Source organism: Bombus bifarius, unplaced genomic scaffold, assembly GCF_011952205.1.
Source record: "Bombus bifarius isolate JDL3187 unplaced genomic scaffold, Bbif_JDL3187 scf7180000008039, whole genome shotgun sequence".
NCBI lineage: Eukaryota > Metazoa > Arthropoda > Insecta > Hymenoptera > Apidae > Bombus > Bombus bifarius.
Window position 1 is genome coordinate 833882 of NW_022884409.1, and position 27969 is coordinate 861850.

Here is a 27969-nt window from a genome sequence, read left to right on the forward strand (position 1 = left end):
ATATATAATAAAGTAATATATTCTTTTAACTTTATTGCATCATCATTATATTTTTACAGATATCTTCTTTCAGATGAAACTTTTGTCATATTGTGAAATAAATTTTTACCCTATTTCCGACGTCAACTGAAAATATTTTTAATTGCTTTAATAAAACACATATGCCTTTGTAAATGATTGATAAATGTTAAAGATTAAGATATTTAAACGTATCTGGTAAAATTTTGGCAATATCTTCATTATTGTTTAAAAATAATAGAATGTGTCTTTTGTTTATAGTATCTTGTATTTCTTTTTATAATGTCTCGTATTAATTTTTTATTCTTCAAGCTAGAAAAAAAAACATTCGGTTACATTAGAACATTCTATTCATGTATCTTCAAGCAACAGCTAATTTTAGAGTATAAATAATTATTAATCTTATTCAAGTACTGCACTTATATTTATTATACGAATAGCTAACCATTCTTACGTATAATATGACAAGGATAAATTAATCAACTTTCATTTATGTTACTCTTTTTACATTCTAAAATCAACTGTACAACTGTTATGTTCCTAACAGTGATTAATATGAGTATCTGAAGTATATACCTATTAAGTCTATTTACAATGAAATCATATCCGCTATAATTCGGACTAATCGTATATATTGAGGTTGTTCATTTGTAATTTGCACGAGGAAAGAAAACTAATATAATCGCTAATGATTGCGTTGTAACGATAAATATGTATGATAGACTATCACAGTGTAGCTCGCGTTTGTAATCGTAGGATCTCCTATTGTTCTAATCTTTTGATTATATTTGTTTTTTTCTGCCGCAAAGTATGGAAGTACTTATTTGCAATGGTTTCGTATCCAATTTTTGTAATTATGCTGTCATACAAATGCAGTTTCTACGATATAAAAAAATATTAATATATCGTTAGAATTCCTTATTGTAGTATATTTGGAAATGTACTAAAAACTAAGTTAGCCCAAACATAATAATTATTAGAATTCTTTATTACTGTCGGAAAGATAGATGAAATGCTTGCATATCTAAAAAGAAACAAAAAAAAAAAAAAAAAGGAAGAAAGAAAAAAGAAAATAGGCCACGACAAAATATTTTAGTAATCTATGGTGTTACTGATGTTTAATCAAGCAGCGCTTAAGAAAATTAGAGAGTAGAAATAAATTAGACATTCGTTTAATAAAGTGTCTATTTATGCGTATAGAACTCTTATGAATTTATCCGTATTGTTTTTTTTTGAGTCACATTACAGCATTTACAATAATTATTTATTTCAATTTATTTTTGAACTAATTTTCATGAAGTGGAGATAAACAGTGTACAATGTAAACAAAGTATGCTATGAGATGAGGTAAAACATATTTGACATAAAAAGAATGGAAAATAAAACATAACAAATATGTTAGATGTGTTTCTCAGCTACTTCATGAAAATATGAGCAAGCTGTCACTCATTTGTTAACCATCTATTTATTAAGAGCTACTATTGTTTATTATTATTATGCAATGGTAAGAAACTTTAAAAACGATCCCACGTCTTTGCGGTGGCCTGTGGGAGCACAGCTCCGAATAAATCTTATGCATTGTATCTCTATTATTTATTATATTTATAAGCAATGGATATTTTGGTACAATTAAATTTTTTTATTGTATACTTGCCCCTCGCATCTTTATTTTTTTTATTTATTTTTTATTTAAAAAACAACATATATTTTTTACGTTTTTTGTTTCAATGAATTGAACCTTATTATTCAATAATATTATTTCCGATATGCGACGAGCATATCATCACGGCTCTCTTTCTTTGAAAAAATTTATTCCGTTTGCTGCGGGCATGCAGTCAGCACAATGTTAGTATTTGTAGCACATCGGTCTGTACGTTACACGTATTTACCACAGTTCGGTGTATTCGTGTATGTGTAAATGTGTAATTTGTATCATCAATAGTACTATATTTTTATAATATATTGTATTATATATATATATTTATATATATTTATATATTTACCTAATTTTATTATGTTTTGTTATAGTTATCATTATCATTAATACGAATATATGATACATTTCAAACAACGTCCCTGCTGGCTCTGTTGGAGGTGAGAATCAGAGTAAGGTGGGTCAGTCATGAGAGGACATTAGCCATTTAGAAACTGAAGCAAATGTCACATGCAAAAATCAATATTATAACAATATATTTTATCTATTTGAATTTACATCTTGATCGTCTCCTCCCACCGAGCGCAGCTACACCTTAGTTCAGAAGGGACTAAAACATCGTCGTATTATGTGCTGACACTGAGTACATTGTACAACTTAAATCATTGCTATTAAAGAAAAAGGAAAAAAGAAAAGTAGAAATTAATGTACACAATAAAAATATTAGAACTCATCAATCATTGCATCGAAGAAGAATAAAATTGTGATTACTGATTCTTTCATTTTTCTCTTCTCCACTTCGCCCGTTAGGCTAGTAACTAATGAAAAAAATTACATTACGTCAAGAATGCCATTGTGAGACACTTTGCTCCACTAACAACAGTAATTTTTGCATGTAGTGTATGGACAATCGACGTAAACTAAGGGCTAATGATTGGGTAATTTGGGAGCGAATTTCCACCTGTAATAATAATACGTTTATTGAATGTTATATATATTTATGCACTCAGAATATGAAATCATTTAATGGATATAGTTAGTTACCAGCTCAAGGGCGGGCTCGTGTCGTAGGTGTTGTTGTGGCAGGAACTGGATTGTTGAAGGTAGCAGTAAGCGCATTACGTCGTTCTACCTCCAATTCAGTCAGTTTTCTCCACAATTCGTCCCTTTCCTTTTCTCTCTTCTTTTCTCTGACATTATAAAATATTTCTATAGATTACGTAAAAAGCTACCGACGAGTTTTTATTTAGTTGTTTTTCGGAAAGAACTAAGCATCTTTTAATAGTTATTTCATTATTTTCGTAAAATGTAACACTGCTTACTTTTGCCTTTCAGACTTATAGCTGGCAGTAAGTTCATCAAAGAGCTTGCTATTCATTTCCATAAATGTTTTTAAAACGTTATAAACAAGGGCTACGATCGTCTGATTCCAATGTTCCTTGCTAATTCTATACAATGCCGGGAACATAATTCCCATTATTACATGATTGTTTTCTTCAATTAGAGACATTATATATTCATTATTCCAAAAGTACAGTGCTCTTTCTGCAACCTATGGATAAAGGAATTTTGTTGGTAAAAAAATTTTAATGATATTTTTGTGTTCTAAATTATCCTGTAAAAAATATCTCTCAAATACCTGAAAGTGTGGCGAAGAGACACAACGTGCAATTTGCCTGAATAAGGGTTCTTGTATTTTAACAAATTGGCTAGGTTCTATCACGTCCAAGATCTCTTCAATTTCACCAAGGAACATTACCTCCTTCTGGCTACATGTTTTAGGCCAGAATTTCAGGAGGCCTCGTATAACAGGCTCTGTTAGGGTTGCATCCTTTTCAAGAAATTGTACCACACAATAAGCTAACTGTGCATGATATAACGATAAGCACTTTACTTTATGTAGTGGTAACAGCACCTGTAACAAAATAACAAAACATAAATCACACTGTAAAATACATTTTCAATGTATATTAATCTACGCTCATTATATAATCATCTTTCTTATTTTTATTTTTTTTACCTTAACTAAGAACTGTTTGTGCTCAACTTTTAAAGGAAGAGCAAAACCATTTATAATGCTACCCAAAATTTCAAGAAGTTCACCAACTCCATTGAAATGCTCAGTTTCATATACAAACCTATAAGAATAAGCAGTTAAAGAAAAAATGTATTTTATACATACATATCATATATTGCATGAATTTTGTTACTTTATTCAGATACCTCAAGAAAATGTTACTGATTTGTTTGCGTATAAAGGCTCTAAGACCAAGGAACTTCCCATAAATACGATGCAAAACAGTTTTCAAAAAATCCCTTTCCCTAGGATCCTCAGAATCAAATAACTCCAGTAACTACAAACAGATAACAAATATACTATTGAATCAATTAATCCATTATTAACAATATGTGTTAAATATAGAAATATTATGTTATAAGTTGCAAATTTTATACCTGTAAAACAAATTTTTGGTCAATAACTTTTTTGCCAATCGTAGGTTGAAAATCTGAAGATTCAAGAAAGCGTAAAAAGAATTCATAAACCAATTGCAAATGAGGCCAACTCGCCTCCAATGTCGGGTCATCCTCTTCTGGATCAAAATCGGGAGTTTCACTAGGTGGTAATGTGCGAAACAGATTTGCAGAAATCTTCAACAAACATATTATTATGTCGAAAATACTCTACGAATTAAATGACAGGTGTAAACATTATTCTTATGCTATATTTACCATTTTAATGATTTCGGGATATACAGGCTCTGTAAGGACGCCTCGACCAGCTGTGATGTATTCGACTAATTCATTGAGTGTACTACGTTTAATTTCTTTGCCTTTAAGATCCGCCATCGGATCCATAAAATCAAAAGTCACACAACATTGCCGGAGTTTTCGGATGAACAGTTCTTCCTGTTCCGACGGTGTAACATCTGTAACATTTCAATAATCCCATTTAAATTCAATGCAATACACATTTTGTTATAAAAATTTTCTAACTTGTATGTATATCGCTATGAGTACCCTACTAAATTAAGCTCCATCGTAACTTACGATCATTAATGTCGTTATTACATAGTTCGTAATATTAATAACTCGATATATCAGCTACGAAGAGCATCAATCCTAATGTAGTAGGATGAGCAAACCGTGAAGAGTTACTTCTGGTTCGTTTATGGGCTGCAATAACATCTTTGGAATTGGTTTCGAATACTGTTAGTAATAAATTTATTCTATCAAATGGATCTACATGACTGATGAACAAAGAGATATTTAGCTGAGCATTTTTACTCCTTTCTCTTTTCTTCAAATAAATATATTTGTTTCTTCTAAATTTCGATAGTTTAACTTTCGACGGTGACGGATTTATCATGAAGTACAAAAGTGAAGTAAAGATTCTTACTAAAAAGTAAAAAAAAAGGGAATTTGGAATGAGGCAAATAGAAAAAATAATTATCTTTTGGTATTTATTGAATATGTTTTTTTTGTTTATAAACATGTGATTATAGACTTCTTTCTTGTTATTGTACCGGTGAATTGTTCGATATCTCAGTTGAGGTTATACATGACAAGTGAGGTTATGGTATAAACGACACGCGCGCGCCATGCGGCGCATATGTAGTCGAATGTTGGCAGCACTGTAAGCAGAATATAATAAATGTCTTTTAGAAGCGTACAAGCGCCACAGTGATTTTTCCATCGCTTTTAAGCGTTAGATGTCTTTATTTTTCTTTTTCTAAAATGCAATAAAGTATAATTCTCCTACGTTGCTACATTTTTAATTATAATCTCGATGAATCGCAGTCACATGACAATATATATATAGAACATGTTTTCCAAATATTTCAAGATAAAGTAGACCGATCAAATTTGTTTATCTGTTACTCATATTAGATTTCCTATTTTGTGTTTGATGTCTCACTGGCGTCAGTTCTAATCGTTAATTACCCGTCCGTTGATTTAAACGACTCTTGCTAATTTACTCTGCCTTGAGAATTCGTTTGCCTTGTGCACAAGTCAACGTTTATTTTTAAAATGTCTATAACGTCTTATTACCGATAAAACGAATATCTTCGTTTAAAAACTGTCGGAAAATACGTACAATGATTCATGAGTACAGTTGGCAATCTAACCGTATAATAATGGCACGTAGCAAAAATTCAAGTCGATCTATTTTATAATATTTTCCATAATCTTTTCTTAGCCATCATTAGTAATTCGATTCATGAAACTATCATATTTCATTTTACATTTTAGAATATGTAGGCGCCACGAAAGTGGAAGTTCGTTTCACTTAAACGTAGCAGTGAGTTCTGACCTAATTTATACTCTTGCATAATTGATACGCGATCGTGATGTCAGATGCCGGCAAGGGAACATACATAAATCGATATTCAAAGGAGAATCAACGAAAAAAAAAGACAGCTATATACAGAAAGGCAATGCATGATTTCCACCGAAGATTGGTGAAATCACATATATCGAGAGACGACGAAACGACGTTTGATCGCAGCCGCGCTTTATTGAAAATTTTTAACGAGAAAATAGCTGCCGCGGTATAAATTACTGAGTTCTATTAGCGTGTCTACTCGAGAGAGAGGGAGAGGGAGGGAGAGAGAGAGAGAGAGAGAGAGAGAGAGAGAGAGAGAGAGAGAGAGAGAGTTGAAAGTTCTGCAGCATGTTAGATGGAGATTTGATTCATCGGAGCGATAGAAAAGGAGAACAAGAGGAAGAGCGCAAAGGACTACTGCCTTTCCTCGGTGTCCTCTTTTTCTTCTCATCCGTCAACCCCACTCTCTGGCCATTTCTCAGTTCCTATTTCTTTTTGCTCGTAAGGTATTGATTTACCTAGGTGGTGAACTTTAAACTCGCATCACCACTCGTTCCCTCATTCATCTTGCGGCCTTTGATGGTAATGCAAGGAAAATTGCGCTCGTCGCGACAAATTAGGTAATGAATCTTCTCTATGAGCTGCCATTTTCTATTTTTGCCACTGAAAGGACAAAAATTATCTTGTGATCCGTGAATGGGATTAAAATGTGCAAAACGGTAAATTCGTATGTCCTCGCGAAGCATTTTACACGTGTGTCTGCATTTGTACGTGTCTTACGTTGGATTTGAATTATAGGTTAGGTCAGAATTCGTAGCTCAGGAATCTGTAAGGTATATCGGATAGACAATTCAAACGATTAACAATCATATATAATCGATAACGTGCAAATGTATATATCTATAGCTTTTCAAATCGTAGATTGCGCTATCGGCTAAGATAATTAACGTAGAAGGCCGTGACGTTAAACCAATGTCGCTATTTGCTTGTTAAAGCGAGCTTCCGTGATGTGATACTCTACAACTGTTTATTATAATGCGAAATCTACGATCTTTGAAACGAATCAATAGCAACGTGTTTTATCAATGTGTAGATAAAACGATCGATTTGCAGATACTTGATTATATCTTTAATCTTTTTATTCGCTAAAATAATAACTATTCGCCGATATACAATCCAATATTCCTTCATCATATCGTATCGTATTGTATTTCTCTCAATTATATTGTTTTCTTTTGAATTAGCCATGCACTGGTGCAACAAATCAATCAGAAAGTTCCCATTGAGCGTAAAAAACCATTTAGCTTGCACTTTATATTCTATCAGCCGCCGATCGCTTCACGCTCGAACCTCGCGTCAAGAAGATCTCGCCAAGTAATTGAAAATGATCCGGATCATCTGGAGGCGGAATGAATTAACGCGAGCTGCTAGTCGACTCGATGGAAAAACGTGGATAGTGGATGGTGGATGGTAAAAAGCAGTGGAGAAAAAGGGAAAGAACAAAAGGGAGGATGAAAGGGAAGAAAAGAAAGAGCGGAGGATAAAAGGAGTGAAAGGAACGGCAGTAAAATCTTAGCGGCTGATAAAGTTGAAAGGATGCTCGAAGGTGAATGCAAGGAATTACAAGACCGTACGTTCTTGCATAAAAGTCGTGTGTGCACTGTGCACGCACGATCGCGAGTATGACGCGCGTCGGCTGAGTAGCAAGTCATTAAAACGTTCTCCTGGCGAAGATCGTTTTAATCGGTAATCGGGGAACAGCCGGCGTGACGTCTCCGCTACATCAGCTTTTATTTAATAACGTTACTCTCTTCAATTACGCTGGCCTGTAAGATCGTCTCGATTTTACCAGTTTATGTAATTGCACCGTACGATACGCGTACGAAGCAAAGAGCACGAAGACGTAAAGTACGTGAGCGCACGATGGATGAATGAAATTTCGAGGCAATGATTTTTGGCCGCGATCATGAACGTTAGTATATCGCTAAAGTGGTCGGTAAAAATAGCCGATAGGTGGCTCCCGGCGTACCACGATTCACGAGCTTCGTTCGAATATCACCAGACGCTATAATCGATCGCAATGGGAAACTCGTTTTTCGCGTTTCCCAGTGAAGAAGAAAAAACAGTGCATACATAAGCCGTTGAGAAGTCACACGGATCAACCTCGAAAGTTGGAAAGTACAGAGAAGCGATAAAGTTACAAACACTGTCTTCCAGATTTACTTTAGAAACTTACCGTTCTTTCGAATTCTATTTATTTCTACTTTTAATTATTTCTTGCAATAAGCAAACTTATGGGAGCTGGAGAAATCGATAAAAAGCGAAGTTGGTCAGTTTGACCGACCGAGAAGCTCGTACACAGCGAGGTAAATGGAATATTCGCAAAGAGTTTGAGTCGATGGTGTTCCGTACGAAATATCTACATATTTTAAAGGAAATTCTCTGCCGAATCGATGGTGATAATTGCATAGCTGCATTTTACTCGGGACACCGAAGCGCACCGAGTCGAAACGACGATTTCGTAATTCACGGACGCAGTCCGTGCGTAACAGATGGCCTTTATCACGGCGGATAAAAAGAGACACATGATGCGATCTATCGATAAAGATGTAGGTGTCATCTGGCGACGAATTTAGTTGGGTTACCGATCGAAAGTATATAGAGTATACCATCGGACTGGGAACGCGGATACGCGTGAAGTGCGCCACCATCAATTGCGATCTACTTATTGCGAACGCGTCCTGTGTAAAGTATAGGTGAAATCGCCAGCTGAATATTCCAGCTATGCGACCTTGCCAATGCGTTTAAGCGACGCGGATGGTAATCGCGCGAGCGCGACCGATGTTTTCGGTATGGCGAAAAACGACCACGAAAACATCGAGGGAGAATTAGATTGGGGCAAAGGCGATCCACTGATTCGAGCTTCGATCGCGTTGTGAATCGACCTTCCATTGTTTGTCGCTATTTCCACCAGCGATTGAGATTTCGACGTCGACGTGTTTCGATGGTAAAAAAGTGCCAGAAGAGGAAAGTAAGAGAGGAGGAGGAGGAGGAGAGGAAGGATGGGAACTCGATGGACAAAGTTTGTTTGGTTTATTTGCAGATCGGTGAACGAGTCACGAAGCAATAATCGTTGTTTTCTTTATGCAATCGGATAGCCTCGATAATTTCGTATATTTCGATACGCGGCCACGGCACGAGGAGAGCCTCGATTATTTCGCTTCATTTATTTTCGGTCTGCCGGCAAACATCGTCCGTTTCACTGGCAGGCATTCTCGACGTAATTAAAAACAGGAAACTTTTCTAGAGCACGATGAAACACGTCGACTGTCGCGGCTATTGGCAGCACCGGCGAAAATAATCGGAAGCGCCTCTCCGTTCTAGCTTTGTCGTTCGTCCAACTTCAATCACGATTAATTGGTTTTGCTTTATCGATGCGTCGCCCGTACATAATAATTATCCTCGGGGAATGGACCACATTGTCGTGGGCCTAAGTAACTTTGCTTTCTACCAGACTACGTCGCGTGGCCTCGATGAATTTATCGAATTATGCGATTCTCCCTCTCCTTCTGCCGCTTTATTTCTCTTGTCCTCTCTGTCTCGCACACGCAAACGCGTCGGTGTAGCACGCGAAAGGCACACGCTTGTAACGTAATACAAAGGAGAAGAGGAGGACGTCCGGTTGTTGCCAAAAGGTAGCACGCGCCAGGAGCGGAAGATGAAGGAAGGAAATCATCGTCGAGATCGTCGAACGTCATTCGCGAATGACGACACCCGTGCCTCTTCTCTCGGACATTCGGAGAATTGACACTGTGCCCGGAATCGGCGGCTTGCGACTCGTCCAAAACATAATTAGGATTTCGCTAGCGCGCCACGACGATGTCTGTGGTACGCGGTGCGCCGTGTCGCATGTCGGAAGCGCGATCTTATTATCCGTTATTAGCAGAGATCGAGTTTGCATCACGAGAATCAGGGTTGCTGGCTATGTGTTGCGATGAAACGCAACGGAAACGTCCAGCGCCGTCACGTTTTTCAGCGGCCGCCTTTTCATTTTCGTTGTCATCGTTGACGTAAGAACAGAACTTTTATTCTGACGTAATCCGACCGTTACGTTTATTCGCGCGGATAATAGGATGCACGACGAATGACGAACGGGAAGACGTTAGTGAAAACGACGAAGAAGATCAGGAGTATGAAAGAGGCTTGTAGCGGAAAACGAGCGAAGCAGAAAATAGAAAAATGTATATGCTCGATGTCAGAAAGCTGCAAAGTTAGAATTATGCGTGGTCGGCGACGAATCACGTACACGATCATCTACCGATCTAGCGTGTACGTATTTATAATTTCATTCATAACACGAGGTGCACTTTCACGTACTCTGCCGACCGTAGTCGTAACGTTCGTGGCCTTGTAGCATGAACGTTGCTTTTACGACTACATTCGCCCACCGCATGATTCTTTGACGCAACGAAAGAACGTCGAAACGAGTATCGCAGCGATCTGGCTACGCTTTATTCCTCCTTACCTCGTGAAAAATTACAGTCAGACTACGACGCTCCAATTATCAATTGACGAAACCAAAAACGATCGTTGAAATACGAATGCCGAACTATGTGGATTCGACGCCGAATATACACTGTGTGTCACATGGACAAAGAAAACCCGAGGAAAGGAGAACGAAGCGGTGCCGGAATCGTGTCACGTACATCTGGTTCTTTCTCCGCTACCACCTCAACCGTGGCTTGCTCGAAGTTCACCAGCTACAAGAACAAAGACCATCGTAGGTCACGGAACGAAGAAGATAGAATAGAAGGCTAAAGGAATACCGGAAACGATCCACCTGCTCGATTCTCGCGTTCCTCCCTTTAACGATTGTCGCTGAACGATCGGTGGTGTTACGAACCGGAAGCGAATGTTTTCAAACAAGGGGAAACGCGAATTTACCTAACTCGAATGAACGCGGGCTAAACGATCTCGGATTACGAGGGTTTGTTTAAGGGCCATTTAATATTGCTCGCTTAAACGCACCATCTGGAGAAACTTTCACGAGCACGTTCAAGCTATTATAATTCCGTTGGCCAATTCACGGACGTGACACAGAAAATACAGGTCGAAACTGTTGTACAAAATAACGGATGTGACTGGAAGCACGGTAACGATATTTTATCTTTTAATACCAAGTGGTTAGCGGTGTATTTGACGTGGCAAAAACTATGTCTGCGGGAGCACGAACACTTCGTTTCGCGACGAGGTACACGGTAAAGGGGTGCAGCATGGCGAAGTACAAACGTTCTCGGATCGGATATCGAGGAGAAGCGGCAAAGTGTCGCGAACAGCGACGATCGAGAGGAAGGTGGGCGCGAAAAACAGAAGGCAATCTCGTGGCGTCGTTTTAATATTCTCGAAGAGCGAAGAAGAAAGGGGAAATGGACGAAGAGGTGGCGTGAAATCAGAGGACGGATGATCGCAGGTCTGAAATCGAGGACGAAGCAAGAGGCAAACGAGTAATTCGTGGTTTAGTTAGGGTTTCGGGGATGGGGGTGGAAGGGGAGCTCGAACGCTTCGAATAAAGGAAGAAGACCGGAGCAAGAAGGACAAAAAGAGATGGCCGGAAAGGAGAGGGTAGAGCGTTCGTGTGCATACTAGGAAGGAAGGAAGAGAGAGGGTGGTACTGGTAGAGAAGAGAAGGTAAAGGAGAGCGTTCGAGGCAGCCGGTCGCCGGCATTCCGGATCAATACTCCCACCGCCGTCGCTTCTCTGGGGGTTCGTTGGGTGGCCCGGCTCTTTCTCCTTCTCTCCCTTTACCTTTCACCCTCGACCCTCTTCTTCCATGTCGCCCTCTCATCCTCCCGTTTTCCGCTTCTACTTCCAGCGAACGCGTACAGGTATCGGTGAATCTGCTTCGATTCTCTATCTTTCCCCCCCTCTCCTTACCATCTTTCCGGCATCTTTATATCTGATTTTTCTCGCGTCACCTGCTGATCAATTTATACCGTACATCCTATACACGTTGCATCGTGTTTTCCTTCAATTTCCTCCTCCACTGATTTCCTGACAAATATTGGAAACGATACAGGGTGGTACTACAGAAGGAACACGAGTGGAACAGGAATCTGAGAAAACTGTGAAAAGCAAGGAAACCGACTCTCGTGTAAATCTGAAATTTTGCACGTTGCTCTTGCATCAACTTGTACTTGCACCTCGGTCCAGAGACAGAGATGATTCACGCGTGTTCGCGGTAGATAATGTCTCACAATCGGCTCTGTGTCTGCTAATCGTTGGGAATTAACAGGGAATTCGATCCTTCGACGGCACTGTCACGAGGAGAATCGCTGCGCAAAGTGACTCCGGTACGCGAGAATGCTCCGACCGGACTCCACGCGTGCCGTTACGTAATTCTCATTAGCAGAACGAGACGACGTAACGCGAGACCGTATCTGAGATCGCGCAGGAAGGTCGACGTTCCGATGATGTCACCGAGGTGCCCTGCGCTCGGTACGCCACACGCTCCACGATCGATTCCGCGATTCAACCCTCCCGCCAGGATCTGGCTTTGCCGGCACTTTATTGCTTCGGCACAGTTAACTCCTGTCTCGTTTACGCGATACGTGACCTCCCGTATCGCGGGCCGATGCCAAGCAAACAATTTTTCCAGCCGGTTTTGCGAGTCTCTCTGTTTGGTGAACCGTTCCAGGGCCAATAGGATTTAGGTGGATTTTATCGGCGATCGCCGATCTTGCTGGATATCGAGTCTCTAACTACCCTCAGCAACTTTTTCCCCCCCGGGAAATTGTCTTTATCGCTTGTAAATTCTATTCGATCTCGGTATATGGAGGTCAGAGATCGCCAGCCTGTTTCCAATCTAGCCAGGTTCCGATAATATCGGAAGAAGAGAGAGCGCGATTAGTCGCAAATAAGCTTCGATATATCCTGTTACGTTCGTCCGTGTTATCGTCAAGCTCATTAACTTCAGGCTTTTCATTCGGTTCGTAAACCACGTGAGAGATAAACTGTGAAACAAAGTGGTTTATAACGATGGAAAAGTCGAGACTGAGAGAAAGAACGAGAGTAATTCCGCATAAAGGATGAAGTTTAAAAAGCGGTTGGTTCAACTGGGAGAAGTTGAAGTAAGCGGACAACGTGGTTGAAAGAGGGTGACGCGTCAAAACATGAGACGCTTTCGCGAGACACCGTCTGTGGTTCCCTTTTTCTCGAAGATGGCCGCGACGCGAGCAGAATCCCTGACCTTCTTTAATTAGGATAGCAACGACAAAGTTAACGGGCGAGAATTAACGAGGCCTGCGACCACGACGAACTCCGAGAAACGGGATCGAGGAACGTGGCGCGCAACGAGACCGTGTCTCGGATCACTCTATTAAAATTCTCTTCTATCAACGCTTCTCCTTCTGCTGCTCCCTCCTCCGCTCTCTTTTTCCTCGAAGAAAATTAACCATCGTCTATGACATCGTAAAACGTGGCACGTAATTTGTCGGTCGTTACGATCGAAATGTCTCGTTGTCATTCGATATCGAATACTATCTATGTACTTTCGATAATTGTTCGTCATTACGATGATATCATAACGAAGGAACGTCGTCACCTCGTTTCCCGTTAACGAGCGTCGTTTTTTCGCTCGTTCGACCGTCATACATATTAATTTCGTTGGTGGACTAAAAGTTCCCAGAATATCGTTTAATTAGCACGAAGAGCTTCGCACTTATTTTTAACAAAATTGATAAAAGTAATCGTTCCGCATCGAGTTTCATTGAAATTCCTGGATGATTAAGGGAGACGACTTTGCTCGAGCGACCCTTGTGCACCGACCCGTTTACCCGGGACCGAGGCACTCGAAATTACCATGTTGATTCAACGATGGAACGTGCCTGGCATAAGACACTTTCGGATGATACACCGATTTACAGCGAATAAAACTTTATCGGTCAGTGTTGCGCGGCGAGAGAAATTGCGAGAGAGTCAGGGCAGGATCGATCGATGTTTTCTCCACGCAACTTATTTTTACTCGAAAGAGAGTTTACTTTTTCACACTTTGCTTTCGTCCACCTTCTGCTCTCGTATTCCTCTCGTAGAGGTAATAATATCGACGAGAATCAAGGTGATCGTTTTAAGCGGCTCGATCCGTGTATTTCTGTATCCCTCGTCGGTGTTATTCTTCGAAGAACGGTCAACCGCGATAATCGTATTTGCTGCATAATCGTAAAGGTGTAACGTCCTCTGTCCGGATCGTGGCGAGTCGAAGGGAACTTCCCCACTGAAAGGACGTCCCTTTTGCTTTCGTAACGCGCGCGTCACTGTTAAGACGTTGCTCTCTTTCTCGTTGGTTACGTAATCCTTCGAACACGCCAAAACATTACGAAACGGACACAGAATGAAAGTCCTCGAAATCTCTGTTTGCTTTCTTATTCGAAAATATTTTCGACTATCCTGAAAGTAAATCTTACTTTCGCAGTGAAATTTGGTTTCGCGGTGTGAGATACAAGTTACGGTTTAACAGAACCTGCCTATTTGCTAACGTCTCGCGTTTTACTCTGTCGCGAACATGACAATTTGCGATTCTATGCTGGAACCATTGACCTCTCACCACATACAGTGCAGCATTCGTAGAGACTTCCCGAGAAAGGTACGAAGAGACTAATTAGCGTGCGCCGCAACATTAGGGACTTTAGGACTCGACACTCTGAACGATTTAACTGATTTACTATGGTACGCGACACCGATACAGCTAATTCAAATTTCCTCGTCTGGTATCCTTCGAAACAAACATTCGCGTTCGTGTAGATGCCGAGTAGATAGCGGTTTAACTACGGTAATTGAATTAGCGATGGTATCGCGTAATCAGCGAGTATCAGCCTTTTATCGTGCTAGCCACAGCGAAATAGCTTATTTCCTGTTGGAGATTTTCCGATTTCTCGCTCAGATAATAAAACAACCAATGTCTTGTTATCGACACGTTATCGCTTCTTACGATTGGCAACAGTCCCGTTTATCGAGGCATCCATAAGATTTTTTATTATTTTCGGCCCTCTGGATATTCGATCTAAAAAACAGTTTGTAACTTTGGAATGTTTGCGTGTGGTCTCTTTGTGCCGATGTCCATTGAGAGAAAGAGTATTAAAGTCAACGTTAAAATCTGAAGCTCGAGTATCTGATCGATTTGCTAATTGGATCATTAAACGTAGTAAACTGTCGCGTTAAACTCGGTCGAAGCTACGTTTTCTCCATTGCATTTTTACCATCGCGATGGAGAAACGGACCCTTGACCGCGTGGTTGGTCCCATCGACTCTTCTTTCCGAGTAGAGCGTGTTACGCGGCCGATAGATTTGGATGGAATCCAATCTTTGATTAAGGAAAAGAGTCTCGATCCTCTGTGTGAATAGTTGTGTTTCACAGATGGACTGCTTCCAACGCCAAGGATGCTACAATGGATCGTGATTACGGAAGAAGCGGACCATCGGATGCACAATTCGATTTCACGTAGGAAATTGCGCGTGTGAGATGCATGCTCGCGATACACAGACGTTCCACTTTTAATTCGATCGATAATAAAAAAAGAAAAACGAGGAAAATATGTATCGAGTTAGGCCCTCGAGTTGGATTCGCTTTAATCAGCGTCGATCGTCGACAAACATCTTGAAAACGGTCGGCGTGTTTGATGTCTGCAACGATCGACATCTCGGCACACAATTGTATTCCCCTGTAATGTATTCAATGAACTCGTTTCGTGTTCCAATTACTCACCACCGTCGTACCGCCGTATCTACATTTGCACAGCTTTGGTCAACCTCTTGTGTTCGCTCTAATACCAATTAAATCCATTGCCAATTTTTTCGATGTAAAACTCGGTTTAAAGGTATCCAGGCTACGGAAAAAAGTGCGTAGAACTTTCTGAAACCTTCAGCAGTTCGAGAATACAAGTTTCGTGCAAGGACACCACGAAGAAACACCTTGCCGCCAGGCATCAAGCGCCCCCTAACCAGAGGAAGGAATTTACAAGCTGGAGGAATGTAAATCGATCTTTCCGATGATCTTTCCGTCTGCTATTCCGCTTACTTTAATTCGGTTTCAGATGCGGATCGGTTCATCACCGCGGATGAAGCCGTGTTTAATCCTCGAATAGACAAAGGCTCGATAAATCGTTCGAGGCTCGCGGTGATTTATTTCTCAATTTTGCGATCGGTGGCGCGCGTTCAGCGGTAATTTACGACGACTGGAAAAAGGAAAGCGGCGTTTACCGGGCGATTCGTACTCGAGGATACTTAACGAGACTCGATGATTTTCCGCCGTGAATCACGCGTGTCGTTAATCGCGCCAAGGAACATAATTAGCAACCCACATCCCGCCTTTGTTCGACGCGATCGGCGAACAGATGCTTAATTGCTTTTCTCTTCTTTGCGCTCTTAAACTACGCCGTGCTCTTTCGAGGAACGTTATTTTTTAATCGTGCGAGGCGTACTGAGAGAAACAAAAGCGACGAAATGTAAAACTCAAGGCAATCGTGATGCCGAGACAGCGATAAATTCGCCTACCAAACAAAACACTTAATTCCCGATTGCAAATGGGCAATGCTCGTTACGTAATTGGCAAGATGACGATAATTTCATAAAAGATAAACAAAATCAACGGTTGAACGCTTGGGAGCAAACAGGGAATTCAACTTGTTGATGATACAGGCCACCGTGTTCCGAGGCAAACACTCGTGAAAGAGGCGGAGGGCAAAAATTGAAGGTAAAGTGTACGCGGTTTCCAACCGTTCCAACCACTTGGGGATTAAATCGAGTTCTACGTCGTGGATATTCTCTCACCCTGTCCTCCGACACGATATTTTTGCTGACGATTGCGTACAAACACGAACACGGATTCTGCCGATGCTGCGGCGCGCTGCTGCTCTTGCAATTGCAGCCGCATACTCCAACTCGACCAACAACTGTTGGATATCGGCTTGACCTCGACAATGACTCACGGGTCATGGTACTGACCGTTTCTCTTTCACCTAGGACTTTCTTTTCGCTTCTTCTGCATAACGAACGATACTTATGCACGTCTCAGCCCCACGAAACTCTTCTATCGATCACGGCTACTCGACGTTGCAATCCAAGTATCCGTTGCATGTACGTACACGCTTCTATACGTATCCTAGGCCTTAGAGTCATTGACTCCGTGATAATTTTCAATGACCTTTATCTATTTTTATGGCGCGGAGCTCTATGGTTTACGGACGATGAGTGTTCCGACGAACGAAACGTCTGAAAACTGAAATGCGTATATTCGATTGCTTTCAAGTATAAACATCGTCGCAATACACATCCGCTATAACCATAACTTAACGCGCATCCTATTTCTATTCCATCCAATGGTAGGAGTTCTTAGGAACGCGTTGGATTCGAGAAGCTTTTAGGCTTGATCAATCGCTGCGAGTAGACGAATAAAAATACCGAAAGAGTAAACTTGAGCGCCATGGCCACGAGCAACGATTGTTCGTGAATCATTGTACGTGTTTGCTTTTCTAACTATAAATACGGATACATGGATCGTGACCTCGTTCTTTCCTTAATTCACACACTCGACCGACGCTCGGTCTCTCGCGACGCGTCAATGGTATCAATCAACCGAAGATTCTGCATTTCCGCAGAAAGCATTTGTGTACGAAAGGTTATAAATAACAACGATAAACAGTGGTTAACGTCACGCGAAATGCTCTTGAAATCAACGAAGTGAGACGATCTATAGAAGAAAGGTACTAGGCCCACGACTTCTGGTTCTCTCAATGTCAAGTCAGCTCATCTCGAAGAATTCCTTTTAACCGAACAGTTTACCAAAAAGAATTTTTGTGTAGATACAATCTGTGTTGTAAAGACGTTTTGAAATTTCATTAGCATCACCACACAACCATCACGATTATATCGATAAAGTTCGAAACCAGTCTGGAAATGTATACACGAGTTGTAAGACGTTTACCGCGAATATATATTCGATCGAAAATTAGAATGAATAGCCATCTATACGATAAACGTTAAAGACGGCACCACTGAATATCGAGGTGAGATATATACTCGCAGCAAATATCTCGTACATCATCTACGTGCATTTTCAGATTCCTTCGAAACCTTACGAGTACAATCAAGATCATACAACGTTAATATAACACATACAGTACGTATAGTACATACGCAAGAGGTTCGTGTAAGTTTGCAAATATTTTCGTGAGTCACAGTATATGTTCGAGGCAATTATTCATAGTATACGCCAACGTTTTACTGAAAACGAGCGAGATATTTTCAATAAATGTCTTGCAACTTCCGTAAACCTTTCTAAATTCGTTTCCAACTTTACCGCTATAATCGCGATAGACGCGTTTCGTTACGTTACCAATGGAATTACAAAACGTTTCCTATAATACCGCATTACGGTATCTACAAGCGTTCCAATACCGAGCTACTTCTATATTACGTCTGTTTTCAAGAAATTTCCATTGAAAAAAGAACAAATAAATATGCGTATATATGTTGCACTGGAATCGCTAAATCGAAATAGCCGACACACAACAAACTCTGTCCCCTCGCAGGTACAAAAACGTGCATAGAATGTCGAACGAATCGAGACCAATTAGCGGAATGGCAAAGAATGTTAAGCGCCGCGACACCATTCGTCGCCTCGCTATTCATGTGTTCTCCCCGTCCATGCACTCGCCGCTTTTCGCGCGATATTCCCTCTCCCACGTCACCGTTATTAGCGGCAGCCTGTTTTCTCCCTTTTAACGACTCCCGTCAATGTCAATGCCAGAAACACATACCACGAGATTCTCTCTTCGAGTTTGTTTACGATCAGAACGAGAGAGAGAGAGAGAGAGAAGTGGACAAAGGATGAAGAAGATGGATACATATGCCACTCTATTAACATAATTATTGCGAAAACCTTGGAGATACATACTATCCTGGCGTAAACTCGACGCAAATCGAGGCGGTTTGCCGACAGCGAGCGTGTCGTGGGCATCGATCGATGAATGGTGTTCTCGCGACCATAGTGGCGCTCGTCTCGAAAACCGTACATTTTTCACCGGAAACGGGTTAACTCTTTGACGGTGCAATAAGGCGATGAATAATTCAGAGCGAACGATTTAGAAGATAATTTGTCTTATTATTCTTAAGGTCTGCTGCGTTTCTCATATCAGATTTCTTCGACTTGTTAGAAATACGAATTTACTTTAGCGTTGAAGCACGTAAATTTTAAATATTTGTTTCATTTAACTCGTCGACGGTGTAATTAAACTACGAAGAATGCGAAACAATTTAGAAAATAATTATGTAACTCGCTATTCTTAACTCTGCCGCGGTCCTCGAGTTGTTTATGTCTTAATCTTACTTTAGCTTTAACCTTAGTTTCGATTTTGCTCGAAACGAGAAATCACGCGTATAAATAACAGGCCTTTCGTGTTTTGCTCAAATTTAGGACAATTTTCTAGCGATGAACGTACGGTAGGCTTGAAAATGGCTCAAAAGAACCAGCGGCGCGTTAAAACGCGCTTTCCACCGAAATGGAAATACCGATCGTATAATAAGCAGATTGAGCGGATGGCGAGCTTGCTCCAGATACTCTGCAACCAGGTTTAAAGGAATTCGGCATTTATGAAGAGCAACGCGCGAGGAAGCGGACTCATCGACGTACGAAACGAGTTCGAAAGGATTGTATGAAATTCATGGGCGTGTTTTATGTTCCGAGATTAAGAGGTGGGGGACAAACGGACGAGAATTCGAGAACGTTTCGCGTTCGTGGTACAACAGCCTCTTAATCGAATAACAGGTGTTCGAAATGGCCTCACCAGGACTGGTTTACGTCGATACTTCGTATCGTCCGAATCTCGATGCACGCCAACTCTTGCGCATCTGTTTGACACGTAAAAAAAAAGAGGGGTTATAAATATAGTGGCTTCGCGTTCATTCCCGCTCCTAGGAGAAGTTAAAAGTTGCACGGCGTATAATTCACGCGGTAGCTTTAAGTGGTGATATTTTAGAAACAGTACCCGGTATTTATTACGTTGCCATTTGGAATTTTTCGCCTGAGATATGTCTATAAATACGCAGGCATTTATTTTCGAGTTACCATATGATGATTACAGGGAGAGGATGTAATAATTACAACTTTGCTGGCTTCCTGATTTTTACGTTACTTAGTGGTGAAAAGAGGGCACTTTAATATACCGTGGCTAAAAAGACATAATTAAGAGGCGCAACCTACCCGGTCCGAAGATGTGAGCTGTTTAGCGATGGATATGAAGTTATACGAGAGGAATTAACGGCATACGGTAACGGATTTTCAAATTGTTTTCATATATATATAGAAATAAACACAATTAACATAGAATTTTTCCAATGTACAGCACATAGCGCAACATTTTCGCACTCATGATTCCCTTCGCCGTGTTTTTTTTGTTTTTCTATTCTATTTTCCTATTTCCTATTCCTTTCCATTAGTCGCCGCGATACAGTACTCTTCGAGGAATCTTAACATATCATCGTCATTAAGATCTGCGTACGAAGTAAAAAAGCAAAGAAAAAAAAGGAGAAAAACAACTATAGTAAACAACTTGGTAAGGAGCAGACAGTAGACGACAGGAAAAGACACGCCTACGACAATTAAAGGCTTAAACGCATCATTCTAATGTGACCATTAAAAGAGTTATACCACCATATTCTTTTCTTGTAATGATCGTTGAATCTAAGCGATTGCTCGCGCTATAAGAGACAAACAAGGGGGGAAAACAGAACATAGAAAAAAAACAAGATAAAAGATTAGAGAAAAAGAGGAAGAGAGAGGGGGCGGGGGAAGAAGGAAGGGAAGAAGAAGGGGGACACAAGCAAATAAAATCCGCGTTAAGACAGTAAGCAAACGAACGGCGTTTGCCGTGTAAATGCGGCTTAAAGATCGACGCCGCACGAAACAAGCTCGCCCACTCTCATCGGGCGGAAAACTGCGCTATCATCCTTCTACACCACAATGATCTTGACAGTGACCGTAGCGATCAATGGCGCCGTCAATTAGGCGAATCGCGTACTCGGGTTTATGGCTCGGTGGCGAACGTATCGAGGACGCCGAGCCACGCGTTATCCTGGAAATTTGACGACCACTCTCATCGTCCATGTAACATCGTTCACGCGCTTCTTTCATTCCACTTTGCGTCTCAGTTCGAAAACTGGATATGATCCACTGAGGATATGATAAAACGTAAATCAAGTAAGTTATATATAACTTGAAAAAAAAAAGATAGTTTACCATAGCGATGTATCATATCCATTATACGCATCCAAACAAAATAAATAGCGAAAAGTTATTATAAAAAAGAAAATAATGCATAGATTGGTTAAAATTCTAATTGTCTAAAAGTGTGTTATCATTTTCTAATTTTGCTTCAATTTTACTGTAAAGTTTCATCAACAAAACCAATAGCTTCCTGAGATTCGTTTGTTTATTGTATTCATATGCAAATCGTGTCTGTGTTACGTTCTGGAGAAAGGAGAGATTAAATTATGCGATTCAAAATAAATAATCACTACACCGGCATTCGACAACTACGATACTATGAAGAGACACGCGAAAGAATTTCCGGGAGAGACTAAAATCATAGTAATTTTTATACACACGATATGACAAGATCGATCTAAGGAACATCTGGGATTATAAAACGCTTTTCGAGAACTGAAATATTTGCTCACGGAGCATCGTTCCAGGAGAACGCGTCGCTTTATAATATCGTTGAACTAGCTTGGTTGCCTTCGCGAACGCGAACCCTTTTATCTCTTTGAAGCTGGTTGGGTTAGAGAGCAGGCCCCGCTTAATGCAATAACGTTAATGCATCACCAGACGATTTTTATTTCGTCCGCACAAAGCAGGCCGGCCTTGAAGCGCGGCCGGAAACAAGGTGGATCGGTGTTATTGCAAATCTCCGAGCAGTGAATCGCGTTAGAGGAAAGGATGGAGTAAAAAACAACTAAAGCTCGTCGATAATCGTTGAACATAACACTCCAACAAATAGGTTTCCAACGTTAAAGGTTTCATTTGTTGTCGAACGACTCTCGAATCGAATTTCTCGCTGAATTCTACTATCGTTACAACCAGGGTAGAAAATAAGTAGTTAAAGTAAGTTAAAGTCGAATCGAACGCGATAAACGGAAGGGATGAGGTGGGAGGCGCAAGACCCGTGAGAACCCTCCAGGAAACCGGAAGTGTATGAAATTAGTCCAATTTCGTGCGCGACAAGTGGAAAAACGTCGGCCACTGGCAGTGGCGACTCCACTCTCGAGGGCACACGCGTGCCGCAACGGGAATCCGCTAGGTGACTCGCGTGTGTATTCACCGCTTAAACCCCGATTAGCCTGCTAGAGGGCCTAATAACGAGTAATACCCTAGCCGCGTCATCGAGTTTAAACAGATTTCGCAACAGCTTGCGATCTCTTATGCATATACGTTCGGACTAACTTGACTGCCTGTTTGGCTGCTGATTCCCCTTTAAAACCTAACCAAATGTTCCAACATAGGTGAATTACCATTTGTACGAAACTCAATTCGTTCCTCAATCTACTAAATTGTTTCTCGTTTCCTTGATTTTAGACGAAATTGGTTCACGGCCACCGAGAACGTGCAAAGTTTAAGGAAGATCGTTTGAAATGGACAAACGACTCTATATATATGTATATATAGATGGCGTAAGGAAGTGGTAAGGAGAACGAACAGCTTGTTTTCTATTCGTCGATAAATCTGCGGCTTCTTATCTGTCAGCAGAAGATTACAGCGATCGTCCGGCGATGTTGTAACAGCTAACAGCCAATGATATATTGGACGAACGAACATTGCTAGACATTTCTTCAATGACGAGTGTACCATGTGATCTAAACATACGACGACGCGTTCCTCGGACGTCATCACTTCGACCCGTGATCCTCGAACACATTGGTCGCACAGTGTTGTCAAATTCAACCTCGAAGAACTTACGCGTTAGTAAATATTATTTACGAGCGTAAGTAGTACGTTCGGTTTAATAAGACAGAGCTGCTGCACGAGCCGAGCTATCATTGTAAATAAGTTATACATAAATCAATGAACGAATCCACTCTCGTCCCGTTGCTTTGTCTCGAATGGAATCAAAGAACTCGTAAAGCTGTTTCCTGATACTCAAAGAATATTTAGACACGGCTGACTCTCGTAATTATGAATCGTAATAATGCTGGATTAAATAAACATTTGTTGTACAGAGCCTAGAGAAGTTTTTCTAAAGGTCGTGTACTTTGATCGAAGGATGTAGAAGGTTTCAACGAGATCTTTTAATCAATCGAGGCTGATTTAATTTAGTCGAGAGTTTCGAGATCGGAAACACGGTAAAAGTTTCCCTGTCGTTTGTACCTTAACGATTAAAACTTCAAAATACTTGGGCTGCTGAGCAACGCAAACTCGTAGGCTGACACACCGGCCGCACACCTACGTATTTCTAAATAAGTCTTATTCGTAGGTTGGCTGCACCGTGGAAGCGAAACTTATATCTTCCTCGATCTATCCGTCCGCCAAACCATTCTCGCTCGTATTATTATCTAAACGCGAATCTTCACCGCCAGCGAAGAAAACAACTATCGTAGCGTTGCGAACCGTAAGCATTGTATATGAACTGTGTACTATTTTCGGAAGACTACATCTACCTACGAATGAAAAATAATCAGTCATGGTAGCCGCCCATCGTACTTTTCATCATTGAGGAGCATCTACGGGTAAGCACTCGGCGACACCCCGCAGGATGCTGCAGCTGAAAATCCTCTCAAGCACTGCAATCGCCGGCAGGAGTTCCCCCCGAGTATGTAACCGGTCCCAAACACATTTGCCCGCTTTGGTCTTACGCCACAGACTATACTCTATGCAGCACATAAATCCCGCATGAAACCGGGCTTACCATGGCTACGATCCTAGTGCCAAGGTATTACGATTCACCACGTACTACTAGACCGTGCCTACGGTGACACGTATATCTTTGAATTAATAAACATCATTAGTTTGTTTACAAGATGTATCAAAGTTATTGATGCAGTTATTGAATGAATGGATATTGGTTAGGTTCACGTCGATTCATCGCAACTATATTACATATATCTCGATTCTTGTTTAACCGAAAATTACTCTTCCGTGTAACATGTGGCACCGCGTGTGTCGATACGTAAACGCACGTATACACACGATACTCGAGTGAAAAACACGTGCATATAGGTTATGTACGCGGTACGCGAGAAAGAGACGATGAGAGAAACCGAGCGTAGAAGTAAAGAGACAGGAACAAGTGTAAAGAGAAGGAGAGAAGCAAGGAAGACAGTAAGCTAGTGAACGAGCAACAGAGAAAGAGAGACTATAAGGACTACTGCCGTTTTATTGGCAGAGGTGAACGACACTGCCTACTGCAAGGTGGATGCCTGTATTTCGCATAACCGCTCGTCGTTGGAACGTGCTATGAGTTTATGGGTCACTACGTACTGTTTTCAAGCACCTTCTTACGAAAATAGTATGAATTCGTTGAATCGAAAATGTGTTGACATCGGAAAGTCGTCAATGTTTGCCTTTATTATGCTTTGTTCATTTGTGTCTTGTAGTTAAAAAAAAACATTATTTCTGGATAATACAATTTCATTATTACATCATGTAATATAGCTATTTCTTGTAAAAATAAGAATCGATAAAATAAGTGTTCTCGCGTTACAAACATGCTCAAGATGATAACAATTACCAAATAACTGACTTACATTAAAACACGCACACGTTGTATACACCTCTTAATTTCAATGCATACACATACCCCTATGAGATCACCACATAAACGTGCAGCGACCTTTTTAAAAATTAAGAATTCATTTCACGTACAACTTCTAACTGCAAAAGATTGTACAGGTTATGTAAGAGCAATTCGAAGAACGAACAACAGAGGGGAACGGCCTGATCAACAAGAGTGGGTTCTGAATTTAAGAATAATCTGATTTCGTTAACATTTGTTTAACGACTTACCAATCAACAAGATAAAACATCAGAGCAAGCAATAACAATATATGACGTACAGTAACACATACATAATGTGACAGAGATTCATAAAAACAGTGTATGTAAAAATACATACATATGTACATACATTTAAATTTTAGTTTTTAATTCATATAGAATTATGTGACTGCTTCCTAAACTCAATAATGAGCAATATTTGCAATTAAATTTTTCGGAAAATCGCCACTATAAAATAAAAAATTTATCTATCTTTTGCGTTATGGTCATCGGCAGTTATACACGAAATTTATATTACAGGAAAATCGGTCGAGTAACGTGAACTGACCTCTGCTTTGCCGCTCCTCATCGATTTTCTGAACATACGTCAATACGAAGTACGCCAGACACGTATTCATGGAATTAAATACTACCTTCTTTTTCAATAGTCGATAAATAGAAATTTCTGTCAGTTTGTATAGCAGCCATGTTAAATATGTAAAGAATGAGAAATAAGATATTTTCGGTACAAACGTGCTTATCTCTAAATATTTTGAGGTTAGCTTCGGTAATTTTACGTTATCTTTATATCGAGCAATCTAATGTATAATATGCGAAAGCAATGTAAACTGCGCATTACTTAATGCTTTATCTGACATTAAATATTAAATATTAATATTGTATTGTCTTATGTTCAATGTATTTCTACAAAATTTGTATCAACTATGAAGAATTCATTTGATACACTCATTTAATTATTTGATCATACAATTAGTGAAGGATGTGAGAATTATATAAAAAAGAATTAAAAAAAAAGATTAAAATGAAATGTATCTCAGAAATGTATATGTTGAAATCATTAATGCATCACCTGGTAACTTTGTTTACCACACCAGGGTATAATTCCATTTCATCTGTATATTATGATTGCTCAATAAAATTACAAATATATTTCCAATTGTATAACTTCAAAAATGTTTGACCCCCGTACTTAATAAGTAGATGTATCATTATAATAATCACACTGTAAATATAATTATGTTAAATGTACTATATACAGCACATATTATCTAGCACATATTACTTCCAAAAATTATAAAATAATATAATCAAAGACAGTATATATTTTACATTCTCACATCTTAAAATCATTGAAGATAGATTCGCTTAGTCGTAGCATAGGAAAGCTTATATTAAGTCAGACACAACATATTCGTATTATTATGTAATATCTCTGTATAATGGAACCACTGAACAATCTATCTCTGTATAGATGTTATAATATTATAGCTCATACTAACTACAACATCAACGATGTTCAAATAAAGCAATAAATTTAATAGTAATTCCATGTACTTTAAGTGGTTACAAGAACATATAAGAATATGATCATTTTTTTGCTTCGTCTGAACTTGCTTTATATCTTTAAATTTAGGTGAGTATTCAGAAAACTTTAGATGTAAATTCACAATATTACATTATACCCTAGAGATATTACTCAAATAAATCATGATGAAAAAGATTGTGAGTGTTTCTAATAGTTCTTATATTCACGTGTCTCAGTAGTATCTTTGTAATATTATGACAAGAATGTGAATGCAAGGAAAGTCCAAGGGAGTAAATAAAGTATAGAATATCTGAACTAACCTTTGAGCTGCGGTAATTGCTGTAGCTCAACATCTTGGGAGTTACGATAACGAGATGAACCCTGTGATTTTTTGGATTTCTTCTTAAGAGATCTCTTGGCAAAGGGATCTATCCGGTCCACAAAAGTCGCTGACGACATGTTGGGATTAGCAGAGGCACTATGAGAGCTGGAGGGAAGTGAAATGCTGGAGGCACTTTCGTGCCTCGGCTGCACTTTTTCGGCGTTGGACGCGACTAAAGAAGATTGCATCCACCCTGAGGAGGTCGCATTCCGTGTCGAAGAAGATGAACTCACTACACACACAAGGAGAAAGCAACACTACACGATTACGAAGCGCACGTGGTGTACTTGAACACGGTAACCTACTGGTTCAGAGGTTCCTGAAGCAGAGAGGGGTGAAAATTGATAGTAATGCGCGCATAGCACGAGTTTTTCCGCGTAACAGAACTGAACGTGTTTTAATCGGAGGATGTTTGTCAAACGACGAGATCCATCAAGTTCACAGTTCGATAAAAATTCGTTGAACAATTGCCAGAGGTGGTTCTTGTATCGGTCGAGAAAAGGGGCGCGATCGCTTGTTAGGCGTTGTCACACGCGAACGCACGCCCCGTCGTACGTCGAATCTCCCACCTACACTGTGCAACACACAAGCGGCACCGTGTCTTTTTCTTGATCGTATGTGGATTATGCGTTACCTGAAACCACGACCGGCCGTTTGGTCTGTGGCTCACTTGTTCGATTTTTCTCCGTTCGAACAAATATTTGATTCACGCCACCGGGAGACTGTGGAACGGCTGGCAGGCTTACCGTACCGTGCCTGCGTGTCGGATACCAAGTCGTGAAACAAGCACCGTTACGAAATAGCTTGTAACTCCTTTAGAAACGGTGTTTCGCCGCGTGAAATCTATTCCACAGAATTATCTTCCTTCCGCACGCGGTAGCCGCACTCCGCTCGCGCAGCTAAACGCACACACTCACTTAAACGCTTCGATGAGGGACACTGAGGCTCGAACAGCACTCGGCCGCCATCAGCTGCTCGGACCGACGAGCTTCTTTCATTTTTGCCGGAACGACCGACAGACCGTCAGGCGCTAAGTCCTGCCGAGACCTCTTCCAACATTGTACCTTTTATCACGCGTACACAAGATACTACAATTTCGGCATCTACCGCACGTAAAATTTAAATTAAAAAGAAAAAAGGATCCTTCCACCGTCGCCCTCTTCACTTATTGAAAACCCGTCAAGAGGTGCCTTGTGTGCCTGAAAATAGTAATGTGCACTCGACAATCATCGGCCGGAGATTCCCGATC

General features: G+C 40.3%; 1 protein-coding gene and 1 long non-coding RNA gene across 4 annotated transcripts; one reads left to right on the top strand and one right to left on the bottom strand.

Annotated features, from left to right (window-relative positions):
• Positions 1 to 824: 824 nt before the first annotated feature.
• On the bottom strand, positions 825 to 27923 carry LOC117207593 (serine/threonine-protein phosphatase 2A 56 kDa regulatory subunit epsilon isoform-like). The gene is made up of 10 exons (XM_033447957.1): positions 27026 to 27923; positions 26659 to 26952; positions 4403 to 4599; positions 4127 to 4321; positions 3896 to 4026; positions 3693 to 3810; positions 3312 to 3587; positions 2995 to 3224; positions 2717 to 2862; positions 825 to 2633 (listed from the first exon to the last, which is right to left on the bottom strand). Coding segments are annotated over exons 1-9 (1584 nt in total). The 5' UTR covers positions 27027 to 27923; the 3' UTR covers positions 825 to 2633; positions 2717 to 2720.
• LOC117207609 lies at positions 18878 to 25974 on the top strand. 3 transcript variants are annotated; one of them, XR_004487560.1, is made up of 6 exons: positions 18878 to 20035; positions 20129 to 20314; positions 22618 to 23004; positions 23513 to 23647; positions 23727 to 25132; positions 25333 to 25974. It is a non-coding gene; the product is annotated as an uncharacterized LOC117207609 (long non-coding RNA). The 3 variants fall into 3 exon arrangements; XR_004487559.1 differs by lacking the exons at positions 18878 to 20035; positions 20129 to 20314 and adding an exon at positions 20843 to 21243; XR_004487558.1 differs by lacking the exons at positions 18878 to 20035; positions 20129 to 20314 and adding an exon at positions 21430 to 22544.
• Positions 27924 to 27969: the final 46 nt, after the last annotated feature.